Source organism: Phocoena phocoena, chromosome 5 (genome assembly GCF_963924675.1).
Source record: "Phocoena phocoena chromosome 5, mPhoPho1.1, whole genome shotgun sequence".
Classification (NCBI taxonomy): Eukaryota; Metazoa; Chordata; class Mammalia; order Artiodactyla; family Phocoenidae; genus Phocoena; species Phocoena phocoena.
Genome location: NC_089223.1, coordinates 78,002,214 through 78,018,325, shown reverse-complemented (window position 1 = coordinate 78,018,325; position 16,112 = coordinate 78,002,214). Strand labels below are relative to the sequence as shown.

At 36.7% G+C, this 16,112-nt stretch overlaps 1 protein-coding gene across 1 annotated transcript in view; it reads right to left on the bottom strand.

Annotated features, from left to right (window-relative positions):
• The window catches only part of ARAP2 (ArfGAP with RhoGAP domain, ankyrin repeat and PH domain 2), a 179,080-nt gene that overhangs the window by 73,688 nt on the left and 89,280 nt on the right, over nt 1–16,112 (bottom strand). Inside the window, exons 16-19 of the mRNA XM_065877252.1 lie at nt 15,425–15,527; nt 14,587–14,785; nt 14,216–14,279; nt 466–629 (exon numbers count right to left, since the gene is read on the bottom strand). Of these exons, the coding sequence (XP_065733324.1) occupies nt 466–629; nt 14,216–14,279; nt 14,587–14,785; nt 15,425–15,527 (530 nt within the window). The remainder of the gene's footprint in view (nt 1–465; nt 630–14,215; nt 14,280–14,586; nt 14,786–15,424; nt 15,528–16,112) is intronic.

Genomic DNA, 16,112 nt, shown 5'->3' with positions numbered 1-16,112 from the left:
TAAACATGTGACCAGTAGCACATTGAGTGGAATAAATATACATACACTTTGTATGCAGGCCAACAAAAAGTAAATTCTTTTACACACTGTCCCATAGTTTACCACTTCTAAAAACACACTAAGGGGCCTCTGCGTTCCCCTAGATTTACTGTAAAGTTATAACCTCTGAAAAGTACAATCTTAATCAATTTTTAATATACATTTTATAATATAGATTCTTCTACTATGTAATTTAAAATTTTTATGCATGTAAAGGAAGAAGGAAATGGTAAAGGCACATGATATAATTTAAATGAGCTTTATTGTGAGAAAGAATGGCATTTAGGCTGAAGAGTGATGACACTTTTCTTTTTCACTGATGTACGTAGAAAGGGCTCTAATTCAGTCCAATGGAGGTACCACTTAAAAACTGTAAATATGCTACTATGAGTTCTGTGGGTTGAATAAAAACTTTGTGACACTTACCATACTGTGTAACAAATGCTATACAGCTGTTCACGATAATGGGAACGTCATTTCTGCTGAGCTGCTGATCTTGTAATGCATTCCCATCTGTACCTGCTGCTTTTGCAATTGCAGTATGCCAGACTGTGAAATCCAACTTGGTATGCCCATGGATGTATAATGTTCTGTAAGGTTTCAAAAATATTTCAAATTATAATTTTGCCTTTTTAAAAATTCTTAACTTCTACACAGATTATCCTTAGATCCATATAAATGGGATCTTGTCTCATCCATCAGAAGAAAACCCCTCTGGGGACGTCCCTGGTGGTCCAGTGGTTAAAAATCCGTCTTGCAATGCGGGGGAAGCTGCTTTGATCCCTGGTCAGGGAACTAGGACCCCACATGCCGCGGGGCAACTAAGCCTGTGCACCGCAACTAGTGAGCCCGCACACCACAACTAGAGAGCCCACGCGCCGCAATGAAAGATCCCACGTGCCACAACTAAGACCCAACACAGCCAAAGATAAATAAATAATAATAAATATATTTTAAAAAAGAGGAAGAAAACCCCTCTACCACCAGCTTCCACTCACTCAATCCCTCTTTGCATGTACAGTCACGTCTCTCTCTATATAGAGTCCAGGAAGTTCCCTGAACTTGTGGTCTCGCCTCCTTGCCTCCTTTCATTTCCCCTTTCATTCTGTTTCTGAATAACTGAACAGAAACCCTTGTAGCAAGCATCACCTGTGACTTCTCATGGATATTTGGGGCTATATTTTTCAAGATTTTAGAACTGTTTGATGACTTCATTCCTTTAAAAAAAAAAGAGAGGAAAAAAAATACCACCCAATTCGGCTTTTGTAGCACAATTCTTCCTGGCTTTTCCTTCTATCTTTCTGGTGCCTCAATTTCTTTCCCAAGCTCACCTCCTGTTTCTGAAAATGAAGTTGTAACCTCAGTGCACTCACATGAACTCCAAGGACTCTCCAGGGACATGTCATTCAGGCCAGTGGTTTCATCCCCCATATATAAGCTGGTAACTCCCAAATCCCTATCTCCAGGCGATAACTGTCTTACAAATCAGATCTCTATGTGATTGAAAAGCAAGAGCATAAAGCAGCTAAGAGAGTGGGAAATCCAATCAATTCCCAAACTCAGGTTTTAGCTCTGCATTCCCTTTATGACTTTGGACAAGTTATCAATCTTCTTTGGTTCTCAGTTTCATCACTGGCAAAATGAGAATAATAATAAATGTAATATTAGTAAATAATAAAACATAATACTAATTATTGTTGACTTTTGGACATCTTCACCTTAAGGTGCCACAAGCATCTCAAATCTTTATCCCTCCTCACACCAAACCAGTACTACTTTCTCCACTTATCCCACCAGAAATTTAGGATTCATTAACTGTGTATTGGTCCACCCCCACTCCCACCCCATCACTGCCACATGAATTCAGTCACAAAATTCTGTTCATTCCAGTTCCCTGACATATATGCTCTGCCTCCTCTTTATTTGAACATCACTTTCTTTCAGGCCTTTGTACTGCTCCTTGAAATCACTAAAACCCCTCCAAACAAAATTCGTTTCCCAATTCTCCACCTCTCCAGTCCCTGCTCCCCAAGACTGCCAGAATGATCTTTCTAAAATATGAAGCTAATGACATCACTTCCTAACCACTGTCCTTCCACAGCAGCTCTGGAGTTTTCAAGATTAAAAGGCCCTCATGATCTGGCCCATATTTTCCCCTCCAATTTTGCCATTCCAGGAAGGAAGGAAGGAAGGAAGGAAGGAGGGAGAGAGGAAGGAAAGGAAGGGAAGAAAGGGAGGGAAGGGAGGGGAGGGAAGGAGGGAGGGAGGGAGGGAGGGAGGGAAGGGAGGGAGGGAGGGAGGAAGGAAGGAAGGAAGGAAGGAAAGAAGGAAGGAAGGAAGGAAGGAAGGAAGGAAGGAAGGAAGGAAGGAAGGAAGAAAGGAAGGAAGAATTAACATGTTCCTGTCTTCATAATAAATACTTCCGGCCCTTTGGCTGGTTACTCCAGCTCCTCCCCGATCGGTGTATTCCAGGTAACCCTCGCTGACACTCCATCCCCATCTCTCTCCATCCAATGCTTATTGTGTACCAGGCATCCCTTCTTAATCCTGAACATCCACTCTACCCACCATCATATCGCCTGCTCTATCTGTGTGAATGTTTTAGCCGCTATACCCCAAACTTTGTACAAGCAAACAAAGAAAGCATTTCAGCATCAACAGCCTTTAGCATAGGACGAGGTATTTAGTGGGTAAATAAGTTTTAATGTTCTAACACTAGATATAAAATTTGACTTGAAACACAAAGTAATCGTTGATGTATTTAAGTATAAAACTATTTAATTTTCATTTCAGACTATGAGACAGCTACTTTGGATTCAACCCAAAGAGAAAGGAATGAGCTGCTTGAACTCTGGATTGTTTTGGTTTCTTTCTTTTTTTGGGGGGGAGTGGGTAATGTTTCACATTCCTGATAATTCACTGGCCCTAATTTAAAAAGAAAACAAAAGTACTCCTTCCTGTCCTTTGGTTTCTTTTCTTGAAATGCTCCTCTAAGAAGCTAAAGCTACTGGCACCCCACTCCATTCACTTCTAACATCTTCTGAACTTGCTGTAACTTCTTCTTAAGTGACACTGGTGCCCATAATCTTCATCTCTTTTCTCCTGGCATCTCTATCTATTGTTTTTATTTTCCACACCACCACAACAGCCTTGACCTCCGGGTCTTGTAATTTTCTTTTTGAAGAATTCTGATACTTGCTCTGATACTCCTGACATACCTTAGCCTTATATCATCTTTAGCTCAAAAACATTCTACTGCTGGGCATATTTGTCTAAATGAAACTACATAACCTGGGTAACTTCCTTGAGGAATATCAAGCCCCTACATTATGTAGACTTAATCAAAATTACCTCTGGCTAAATTAAGGAGTTTAGGTAAAGAGAAAATTTTAACTCTTTTTGAGTCTTGGTTTTTTTATCTGATAATTAAGCTCTGAATATGAGACAAAAATCTTTGAAAAGGTGTGCTTATAAACAAACGACAATGAGTATTTGAGCAAGCAGTAAAAGAAATCCAAAAGGCAATGGCCCTCCTATGATAGCAGTATAATTCTGCCGTTAACTGTAAATGTTTCCAACTTCAAATATTCTTTCTAACCTGAAGAAATCCTGTGATGACAAGTTTAGCTGTCTGCTTGTGAGCTAGTGAAGGGTAGAATGAATAATGCCAAGTTAACTCCTGAGTCCACTTGTCAAAGGCTGAATCCTAAAATACATCATCTTGTGCAGTAGATGTTTGACATTTAATAGCATCAGTTCAACAGCTCTCCTCTCTGATGTTATCTAAACTCTGTGCACACTGATTAAAGCATCAAAAGATATTTTCAACACAAATGCTGGCCAACTTTGTGATTTCAAGTGTTATCGAACAACAATTTTACATTTCTGGATAATGATTCCAAAGAAATAGGAACTTATATCTTGAAAATCTGGAAGTTCTTTTAAAGAACTCTAATTATAGAAAAATAAATTTTCCTGTCCATTCCCCAAGCCTAAATTTTAAATGGTACTTCAAAGCCAAATAAAAAAAAATCCCTATATCCAATAATGAGTTAAGACAGTTCAATAAGACCTAGAAACCAAGTCCCAAGACTAATAAAAACAACTTTCTCAAAACTGTAATATAATAACCACAAAGTAGAGACTATCATATTTGAGCTTGGTCTACTGACAAGAACCAGAACAAATGATAGGATCTATAAATATGGCTGTATGAAAAATAAATTCACCTTTATAAAGAACATTTTAAACACAACTAAAAAACAAAAACAACACATTCCAAAAACATGACTAAAGAAGATAATATCCTAGGCATTTATACAGAAATCAAAAACTGAGTCTTGTAGTATAAGTCAGCATGTTTGACCAAAAAATACTTATTTTGCTTTCATTTCTGGAAGATCTTTTTGCTGGATAGAGTATTTTAGGCTAATAGCTGCTGGTTTGGTTATTTTGTTTCCCCCCTGGCCCCAACACATTAAAGGATATCATTATACTATCTCCTGGCTTGCACTGCTTCTGACAAGACATTCTCATCTTTGTCCCCTATTTTTAATGTGTCTTTTTTCCTCTGGTACTTTTTCATTTTTTTTTATCTTCACACTGGTTTTCAGGAAATTGATTATGATATGTTTTGATGTGGTTTGCCTTTATCATGCATGAGGTATGTTGATCTTAGTACATCTGTGGGTTTACAGTTTTTATCAAATTTGAAAAAAGTCTGGCCATATTTCTTCAAATATATACATATATATTTACTCCATCCTTCTCTTATTTTGGGATTCTAATTATACTTACATAAGAATGATATTGTCTCACAGGTCACTAAGGCTCTGCTAATTTTATTCAGTCTTCTCCCTCTGTGCTTAAGTTTTGATAATTTCTATTGTCATGCCTTCAAGTTCGAGTTTTTTTTTTAATGTAGAGTCTGTTCTTGCATTTAGCTGATCTAGTGAGATTTTCTTTTCAGATAGTGTATTCTTCAGCTTTACAAGTTCCATCTGGTTCCTTCTTTAGATCCATTTTTCTATGTTTATGTTTTCCTTTACATCTTTTTTTCTCTGTGTAAATAATTGTCTTTTAATTTATTTATTTATTACTGGAGTATAATTGCTTTACCATGTTGTGTTAGTTTCTGCAGTACAGTGAACTGAATCAGCTATAAGTATACACATATCCCCTCCCTCTTAGACCTCCCTCCCCCGCCAATCCCACCCATCTAGGTCTTCACAGAGCACTGAGGTGAGCTCCCTATGCTATACAGCAGGTTCCCACTAGCTATCTATTTTACACATGGTAGTGTATTTATGTCAAACCTAATCTCCCAATTCATCCCACCCTCCCTTTCCCCCACTGTGTCCACATGTCCGTTCTCTGTGTCTATTCCTGCCCTGCAAATAGGTTCATCTGTACCATTTTTCTAGATTCCACATATATGCGTTAATATACGATATTTGTTTTTCCCTTTCTGATTTACTTCACTCTGTATGACAGACTCTAGGTCCATCCACATCTCTACAAATGACTCAATTTCTTTTTATGGCTGAGTAATATTCCATTATATATATGTACCACATCTTCTTTATTCATTCATCCGTCGATGGACACTTAGGTTGTTTCCATGTCCTGATTATTGTAAATAGTGCTGCAATGAACATTGGGGTACATGTGTCTTTTTGAATTATGGTTTTCTTAGGGTACATGCCGAGTAATGGGATTGCTGGGTCATATGGTAGTTCTGTTTTTAGTTTTTTAAGGATCCTCCATACTGTTCTCCACAGTGGCTGTATCAATTTACATTCCCACCAACAGTGCAAGAGGTTTCCCTTTTCTCTGCACTCTCTCCAGCATTTATTGTTTGTATATTTTCTGATGGTGGCCATTCTGACCACTGTGAGGTGATAACTCATTGTAGTTTTGATTTGCATTTCTCTAATAACTGGTGCTGTTGAGCATCTTTTCATGTGCCTCTTGGCCATCTGTATATCTTCTTTGCTGAAATGTCTAGTTAGGTCTTCCACCCATTTTTTGATTGGGTTGTTTGTTTCTTTGATGTTGAGTTGCATGAGCTGTTTGTACATTTGGGAGATTAATCCTTTAAAGGTCCATTGGTTCGTTTGCAAATACTTTCTCCCATTCTGTGAGTTGTCTTTTTTATGGTTTCCTTTGTTATGCAAAAGATTTTAAGTTTAATTAGGTCCAACTTGCTCATTTTTGTTATTTTCATTACTGTAGGAGGTGGATCATAAAAGATCTTGCTGTGATTTATGTCAAAGGGTGTTATCTTTTACAATATTTATAATATTTTAAAATTACTGTCTATATTCTTTGCTACTTCCATTATCTTTCTCATTTCTGGGTCTGTTCTTATCAACTGATTTGCAGCTTTTTCACTTTGCTAGTAACTTTTACTGTATGCTAGACATCATTCAGTGCCAGGATTGTGTCTTCCTTTAAAGGGTGTTGATGTTTGTTTTGGGATCTTTTGCCTATTTGACCCCAGGTAACTAAATGACTTGTGAAGAGGTCTGTTTTTAAGCTTAGTAAGGTAAAAATGGAGCAGCCTTTACCTGAAGGCTGGTTTAGCCTTAATACTCTGGAATTAACGCTCTGGAGTCTTTACAAATGCTCTGTGTTAATGAAGTCTGTCTAACTTGGCTAGATAAAATTTGAACCCACTCCAGCAGTGTCTAAACTCTGGGAATTGTTCAACTCATAGCACACCCTGGGAGTATTTCTACCTGGAGTTTCGACCTTCAAATATGCAGGTTCGTATTGAGCTGAAGATGGAAGGGAACTCCTTTGAAGATTTCTGAAGCTCTTGCTCTGCACATCTCCCCCTCTGCTCTGTACTCTATCCTGCAATGTTTAGCTACCACAGATTCCCCTATCTCTATAGGGGAAGTCAACACAACAAAACCTCTTCAATATAGCAAAACCACCACCTTCTGCTTGGGTTCCCCCATTCCCTGTGCCAGGGACTGATAAGAAGCCAAGGTGATCTTAACCCTTATGTCACTTGTTTCCCTTCTCTCCATGATCACAATCCTGGGATACCTCTTGTCCTAAAGTCTGAAAATAGTTCATCTCATATGTTTTTGTCAAGTTTTCTAGTTGTTTAAAGTGAGAGGGCATGTTCCATACCAGTTATTTCTTCATGGACAGAGATGGGAGTCCAGAACATTTTATTCAGTCATTGCATCCATAAATCACCCTCATCTTAGTTTATAGAGAAACAGTATTTTTTCCCCCATACCTTCAGATAAGAAACTGCTGCACAGTGATGGCATTTTAGACAGAAAGAGGCAAACAACTATTAAGAAAATCTGCAGATACAGAGACTGTATCACAAGAACAATGAAGAATGAGATATTAGCTTAACTAGCTTGTTTCCTCCGAAGCCAACAGTTTAGTAAAAAGTGTCAAGGCACACTATTCCCTGAGAAAGAAAAAGCCTCCAAGTCTTCAATTTCATCTCTATATAGTATTAGGCATTCACCTATAGGAATGTGAGAAACAGCCCTGTTTCAAGTCTGCTTTAAAAAAAAAGCCGTCATTACCCTTGTAAAGAGCCTGCAGTCCTTTCCAGAACAAGGCAAGTTATTAATTACATTTAATTGATAATACTAATATGGTATCGATCTATCTCTCCAGGCCCACTCTCTCATGCTTCCTCCTTAAGAATTGAAGGTTAAGGCTGAGCTGGACTGAAGTTGTACCCTAGCCCATCCTATTTCTCTGAAACTATCGTTTTCACCTCTTTGAAGATCTTAGTGTCTCAACTCCTCATTTTTTTCCTACTCTAATCCTACCTAGGATTCCAGAGCCACTTAAATATACTTTTTCTTAAAAAATAAAAACTGATTATCTTGATCCCATTTATCTAGAAGTGATCTTCTCATTCTTTTGTATTTTTTCACACCATATTGCATTTATTTGTTCATAAGCTTATATTCTAGTATATGGGAGGTGTCTTGAACTGAATGAAATACATTTTTGAAGAAAATAATATATACTTTAAAATCCACCTTTTATTAAATAGGCACACATTCCCTTTATCGTGATTCTCTTTAACAAACAAAAAAAATCACCTTATAATGTAAGTTTGAATAGTCCCTTTCTTTCTGCAAAACCTGCAGGGGTGGTGAGAGAAGAGTGGTTTGCTTTGGCAACATTCAGATTAAACCATCTCTGCAAATTAAATCATCAGAAAGTTACAAAAGCAGTCAAGCTGATATTGTGGGCAATCAGCTACTGTTTAATTTGCAATTAAATGCACAATTTAGAAACCACTTTAAGATAATTCACCCTGGAGGGTATTGCTAACATATCAGCTGCTATAAAACACAATTCAAGGAGGGAAAAAAAATCACATGCAATAAGTTGATATGAAATAAGAATCTTCAACTTAGGATATTAATCACCCAAATTGAGAAACATAGTCTGTCCCATAATTGTGAAACATATCGATAAAATGTTTATTCCCCAGTGTCGACTTCTTTATGTCTGGAATTTGCAGTTAAAACTGGATGTCATCAGGCTTGGGAGCCATCAAGTGCTTCATGCTTTACTATAGGTCAACTAAACAATCTTTAAAAAATTAAAACAACAACAAAAAGCTAGGCTGTTCTGTTTCTGATGAACACAGTTGAGTTATTCATACTGTGTTTATTACAACTAACAGCCTTTCTATAAAAGCTTAATAATAGGCGCCTTTGACAAACGAGCACGAAGCTACAGAATGTGAGATGGTGCACACAGTAACTTATTTATCAGAAAGAGATACACAGAGAATGTGGGCCAAGTGCAGAAATAGTTTTTAAATTTTATGAAAAGGATGCTGTAATCTACTGAATACTTCAGTCACAGTGGATATATAACCTACTGTCCAGAAAAGTGCCTTCTGACCTCAGCAGGGTCCAGGACATTCACTGACTAACAATGGGTATTCAAAAACATGATTTCTTTCTTTCTTTTTTTTTTTTTTTCCTACACCAAGAAAAGCACAGAATCTAAGTCCCAATAACAGCATCAAATATCATGGCAGAAAGCCTTAAGTGTAATCAAGAAAGCTTTATTTTCCAAAATAATAATTTTTAAAGTATACAAAGAATACACATTAAAGCGACACCATCTGGAGCACCTTCTGCTTAGAGCTTTTCAGAGCAAAAATGCTCTGTGTGTGGAAAATATTATTGCAATATTTTTCTGTCTAAAGACACTCATGCTATGTATATAGAGAAAATTACCATGAAGATTAAAATATATATCTAGTGACTATATTCACTGGATGGTTATCAAGTTATGAACTAGTTCATGGGGTTCATTCTCTTGCCTTTAAGAAACATTAATATATTTTAACATTTTAATCAAGGGTAGACAAGGGCAGAGAAAATATGTGAAATTAATTCATTAAGTTTATTTATGATTTGCAGCTCTGGTTCAAGCTGTTACTAGCAAAAAAATAAAGGTTAAAACTTATAGCTAGTTGGTTTCTCTTTCTTTCAATTATTCTCACTATCTTTATATGCCACCAACGTGAATAATTAGAAGTTGTTTTATTTCTTAAAGCCACAATTTTGTCTGTCATTGACAAGTCTACCGCAGTCAACTGTACTTTACAGTCAGTATTTCCCAAGGGGCTAACAGATCAAAAGACAGATGAAAAATAGGGCAATGCAATGAAATTCTCTTATTTTTATATGATATTAAAACAGATCTTAAACCATTACATCTATAATTAACTGGCTTTGTTTGAGTACTGGGAGAGAAGTACAGTACATATTCCCTATTTTGGTAAGTGATAAAACCATTCATAAAGTCACCCAGGCCAAAAGCTCAGGAGTCATCCTTATTTCCTACCTCACAAAACAACTGAAAACCAGCAGACTGACTGAAAACCAACAGATTGGTCTCTCAACATCCCACCACCAAATCTAGAAAGCTACCAACAGCCAAAAACATCCATCAATTCCTCTTTTCTTCCTGTTAGAACTGAGGGACCTGTCCCGTTGTCCTCTCTCTAATACATTCACTCTTCTCCTGTTTTTTTTTTTTTAACCTCTGCTCCATCAAAATGTTTTAAATGGCACAAGTTCAAGCCATCTAAAACAAAATTGCACATACATTCCCTTCCTGGATCAAATCCCTTTTACTTCATTAATCCTATTAACCTCCAGACATCCTAGACCAACTGGTTATCTAATCTGATCCGGTTCCCAGCCTGACTCTAATCCAGTTTCTGTTTTATCACTTCTGTTCTCCACAGAGTCCCCAGATGGACTCCCCATCACTTACCAATGGAGTATCTGTCCTCGTCAGATAGCACCTGACACTTGTGACTATTCCTGCCTTCTTGAAGCACCCTCCTCCCGGGCTTGGTGCCACATTGTCTCTTGGTCTCCTGCTTCACTCTCTGGATGAACTAGCTTTACACCCCACGATAGCTATTCCTCTCTGACAACCATCCCCACCTCCAACTGACCTGTATTCACCAAGGCTCTCACACGTTACTTCTTCCCTTCTCGCTCTGTAGACTCTCCCTAGGTGATTTCACTTTCTTTCTTCTATATGCGGGTACTCCAAAATCTATATCCCCACCCCATTAACCACTCAGGACTGTCAGATCCATAAATATAACTCCCTCCGAGCAACTTCTCCTCAGCTATTTATAAGCATTTCACATTCAACATGTCGAAAATCAAACTCATTATCTCCCCAGCTCGCTCCCAGACCTGCTCTTTTTCTATTCTTCCCTATCTCAAGTCCCTTTATTTACATATGTATATACATATCCACATATATGTACACACACGTGTGAATGTCTGTGTATAAATATATAGACATGGGTCCCTGTTCAGCACCACACAAGGTGCTCTGGACACCTGCAGGCTCTTTGTTACATCAAAGATTACAACCTAGTGCACTGACCATCCCAGGTTGATTCTTTATTCACACTTCTAACCTCTCTTCTTTCTGCTTCATCTTTAATTATGTAAGCATTGTATGGATACATTTTTCTAATAAAATAACTTTTTAAGTTTTCTAATAAAAATTTTATTTTCTAATAAGTTGTTGAAATTTTAATTTCTAGTGACTTATTTATCCAGGCTTCTAGTACATTTGATGACAGTTCTTGAGAGTGATCTACACAAAAGTATTGGTAAATTAATACTTAACACTTGTTTTAAAAAGAAGAAATATTTAGGTTGTTAAGTTAAAAAAATGACCTTACCTTGATGTCAAAATGGATTACTGTCCTCAATACCATATAGGCACTGGAAGGCTAAGTGCTTAAAATAGTGGCTAGTATATGGTAAGTTCTATACATTGGTGTCATTGTATTATTGTTATCTGAATATTATTGATTTGAAGAAAACAGGGAAAGCAAATGAAACCAAGATATAAGCATGTGATAAACATAGTTGTTTTCAAATGGTACCTTTGTATGGAAGCTATTCAAAGAGATCCAAGGAAAATACCTTAGTTTTATATTTGTCCCTGTATTTCTCCTACTCTCCTCCCGACACATTCTCTGTTCCTTTCATAAAAATGCATTCAGCATAACTAGTTGATAACACATGTAGATTAAAAACTTTAAATTATTATCAGAAACAAAATTACACAGCTTTGACCATTATTTTGATATTCTATTAGTTTTTAACTATTCCATGAACTCAGAGTGTATCTGAATTCACCTCCTGATTCCCGTTGCCCAGGGGAAAGGTCAAGATGTCACAAAGTAACAAAACATTTGGTCTTCTGGCTTCCTTATCTAGCATTCATGAGGGAGTGTGCTGCATGCAGTAAGCACTAAAGAAAAATTAAAATTGAATATCACTAACCCACATTTGGTACATTTTAATTAAAATCTAGGTACAACTGGTCAAATCCTTTATGGACTAAAAATGATAGAAAAATACCTTGGCTATAGTAACCTGATTTATAAAAAATTATGTATACATATAATAAATACAATAAATTCCACTAGCAAGTTTCTGCTTGCTTATTTGTTTAAGAACATAAGCTCTGTGAACTCAGACATGCAATGTGTATTGCTGACCATTTTTTCCTGCCGTGTAGATAACAGGCAGCAGGCATTCCATAAACATTAATAGATGACTATAAAAAGTACATTTGTGCTAGTACTTTAATGCCATAATACTATCCACTGTCTCATTATCATTTCTGAACATGTACGTAACAGGATTCTGAGAGAACGGTATAACTATCATCTGGTACTGAAACTCAGCATCTAAAGAGCATCATTGACCATTGTAAGTCCAGAAATAAACAAGTAAAAACATAAAATCCTAATTATGTTTGTAAGTTAATAAACACACTCTGACATAAGTATCTAATCAGCAATATGTTTGCTGTCTAAAGCTATTGATATTCTCCTATGAAGTTCAAGAAAAGACAGGTTCAGATAACTACTCAAAGTCATTATCCTTGTCACCAGCATGGAAATTCACCAGAGGGAAGGCTGATTTAGCTATATTTTTATATTATCATTACATATATTTTTACAAATGATCCTGTACTCTTCTGGAACTAAACATTCTGAATTAATATAATTAAGGGATTTGAAAGCAAATAATGAAACATCAAGAGAAAACAAATTGTTCTTCCTAATTGTTGTGATATGACTCTAGCTGCTCCTTCTCAGGCTCTTTTGCTAGATCATTCCTCCTCTACAATTGGAGGCCCTGGGGCTACATCCTTGTCTCTTTTCTATCTACAGTCCTTCTCTAGGTGAATCTGTCCAGTTCCTTGGCTAAATAAATAAGTCAAAATGCTGATGACTCAAATCTTGATCTCCAGCTGCAACCTCTCCACTTAATTCCAGGCTTGTATATCCAAATGCCCAGTCACCAGCTCCACTTTGCTTTCAAATAGACATCTCAAAATTATTATTTCCAAAACCAAATTCTTGATCTACTACCCTAAACTTGCTAGTGTCCTACCTCTACTCTCCATGTACTTTTTATCTCAAAAACACAGCACCATTCATCATTTATGTAAATGCTCAGGCCAAAAACTTTGGGATCATCCTTAACTCTCAGAGTCATTGAATCCATCAACAGACCTGCTCACCTCCACCCTCACAGTAGATCCTACACTCAACACTATGTCATTAGGAAGTCACGTTTTGCCTGGCCTCTGCAGCATCATCCTACCTGGATGCTCAGTTTCACTCCTGTCCTCCAAAAGCTATTCATCTGAATCACAGTAGTCATTTAAAAACATAAGTCATATGATTCCCTTCCTGGCTCTCAAATCAAGCAGCTTCCCGTCACGCTTAGAATAAAATTCAAATCATTTTTACATATCATGGCCTGTAAGGCCCTATATGTTCTGGCCCAGGGATATCTCCGCAATCATTTCTTCCCACTGTCACTCATTCAAATTTCCCCAGCCACAGCAGCTTCCTTGAAGACCCTGAACATTCCAAGCACAACACAGCCTTGGGGTCTTCAAAATACCCTTGACTTTGTGCCTGGTACATTCTACTCAGACCACTGTATGGTTTGTTTCTTCACTTTATACAAATCTCTGATCAAAGATACCTTCTCTTACCACCCTATTGAGAACAGAATACTGCTCCATCAGGCACACTCTCTTCACCTTATTTTTGGTCTGCTTATATTGTGTTTCCCTCACTAGTGTAGATGCTTCATAAGGGCAGAGACCATATCTGTTTTACTCATCACTGTATCCCCAATACCTATAACAGTTCCTGATATACAGTAGAAGCTTAATATTTATTGAAAAACTGAATAAATTCGAGAAATCAGGTTTTAGCTATGCATGATTCAGGGTATTATTTATAGCCATCATATAACTACACTGAAAACATATTTACAACTGGCAAAGTGCTTCCAAATACTTATATGTGAATGTTGAAAAGGGATCAAGGTCTGTAGAAAACTCTAATAACTGATCACACTGAGTTTCTCCTAATTAATATAAAAATATGCAAGCTTCATTGGTGTACTCTTTCTACTAAAGAGTACACACACACACACACACACACACACACACACACACACGTACGTACGATTCGGAAAATTCCCAACAGGCTACAAAATAATAGGTTCTCCTCCAAGAGGATAACCAGTATACTCAACTCCCTAGAGCTGTAGAGATAAAGAGTAAAAAGCAAAAATGCACTTACCTTCCTTTTTCTACCAAGAGCAAGACATCCAATTTTTCCCCATTTTGAAGTACTGTGCTAATTGCTGAAGGGAAAGAAGAAAAGCATGAACATATTTTTTAAAAAAAGAGATATGGGAACATATGTATATGTATAACTGATTCACTTTGTTATAAAGCAGAAACTAACACACCATTGTAAAGCAATTATACTCTAATAAAGATGTTAAAAAAAAACAAACATTACACAAAATACCCTTAAAGACTACTGAGTCAGTCATATGATGTTTGGGAGTGAGCCATCATAATTTTATGTGAAATCTACTACATCCATGTACAATAAAGAATTGTGTGCAGAATATAAAGTGAGAGAGAGAAAAAAAAAACACTTACTTAGTTCTTGCAGTCTTCTTAAGTGCATTCTATCCTCCTGACCTTCTTGCATTTGAAGGCAAAAACGCAAACTAGATTTGTCCATAGCAAACCAGCCTTTTCTCCACTGATCCAGGGCATGGCAGTCTTTGTAGTAGAGTTGACCAATCAAATCATAGTCAGCTTCTGTTAAGTTTTCAGCAACAAAGGGAACAAAATGCTGTTAAAACAAATACAAAAAAGTAATAAAGACAGTGGAAATAGGAAATCCCTTACATAGCTACAGATACGAGGGAAAGTGGAAAATTTTGTTTTTCTATTTTTAAGATTTAGAAGGAGTCCAGATTGCAAAACAATTATTTAAACCTGCTATCAGTCTTAAAACTGAAGAGCTATAATGCAATTTCAAATGGCAGCATCTTAAGCCATTTTTCTTATATATAGATTTGAAATAGGAAGACATTCTCTTTGTTGATTTGTGGCATTTTTCAAAATGTCAACCATCAATGTTTGTCTTCATTTGTATCTTTTACTGAATCTGTTCTTTTCCCCTTTGTGTATACCATGAATAAGATATCTACCTATAAAAACACATACATAAAAATGACTTTACAACATTGAAAAGATCTCCATAATCAAAGCACAGCCTTAATTTGAAGAATGACTTGTCCAAGATCCTACATTAATTCTGTCTCTGCTTAAGGCTCTAGGAAGGTAGTTCTTAACCTCTTTTGACTACAATATATGAAAACGTAATGAAGTATGGACATTCTTCCCAGAATCCTGTATAAAATTTTCATGGACCTCTGAAGGTTAAGAATCTTCTCTGGATTTAGGTAATAAAACAATATTTAAATACCTTGGCTATTGCTTCTGTCCATTTTCTTTGAGCTTGAGATGTTTCAGCTCCAAATAAAAATGCACGTTCTGAGGGTAAATAGATCTCGAAGGTAAAGATGGGCCTACAGCACACAAGAATAAAAAGATAACACTGGTTATGTTTGGCTTTTATGAGAAAAATAACACGAAGGTCCAGTTTTTAATTAAATTCTTTTTGAAAATGGAATAATGGTGTGAAATCTATCTACCCCCTACCTACCATATTTTTCTGTTGATGGTTTATATTTTATTCAAATGAGTTAAATGGAACACACTGGATCAGACAAAAGGAATATTATTCTGACTAATCACTCTACAGCATGACTTTGTCGATGCCCTGATGTGACAAAGGCTGTCTTCTGTCTCCCCTTCCCTCTCAGACCACTCCTTCTTGATTTATTCTGACCCCCTATTCAACGCAAACGTTGTCCAAACAGTTCTCTAATTAGTTCTCTTCTTGTCTTACTTCACAAATTTTCCTTCCATCATCTTGTCTTATGCCAAAATTTCATCTCCTTACCATAGATAAAATTAGGGTAACATCCCAAGCCCTGAATTTTTCCTTCTGTTCCTCATCCACAGCTCCAAGTATTTCTTGGAACATGCTAAGTATATATTCTGCCATTACTCAAAATACCTTATACCAAACTCATCTTCCTTCTTCCTCT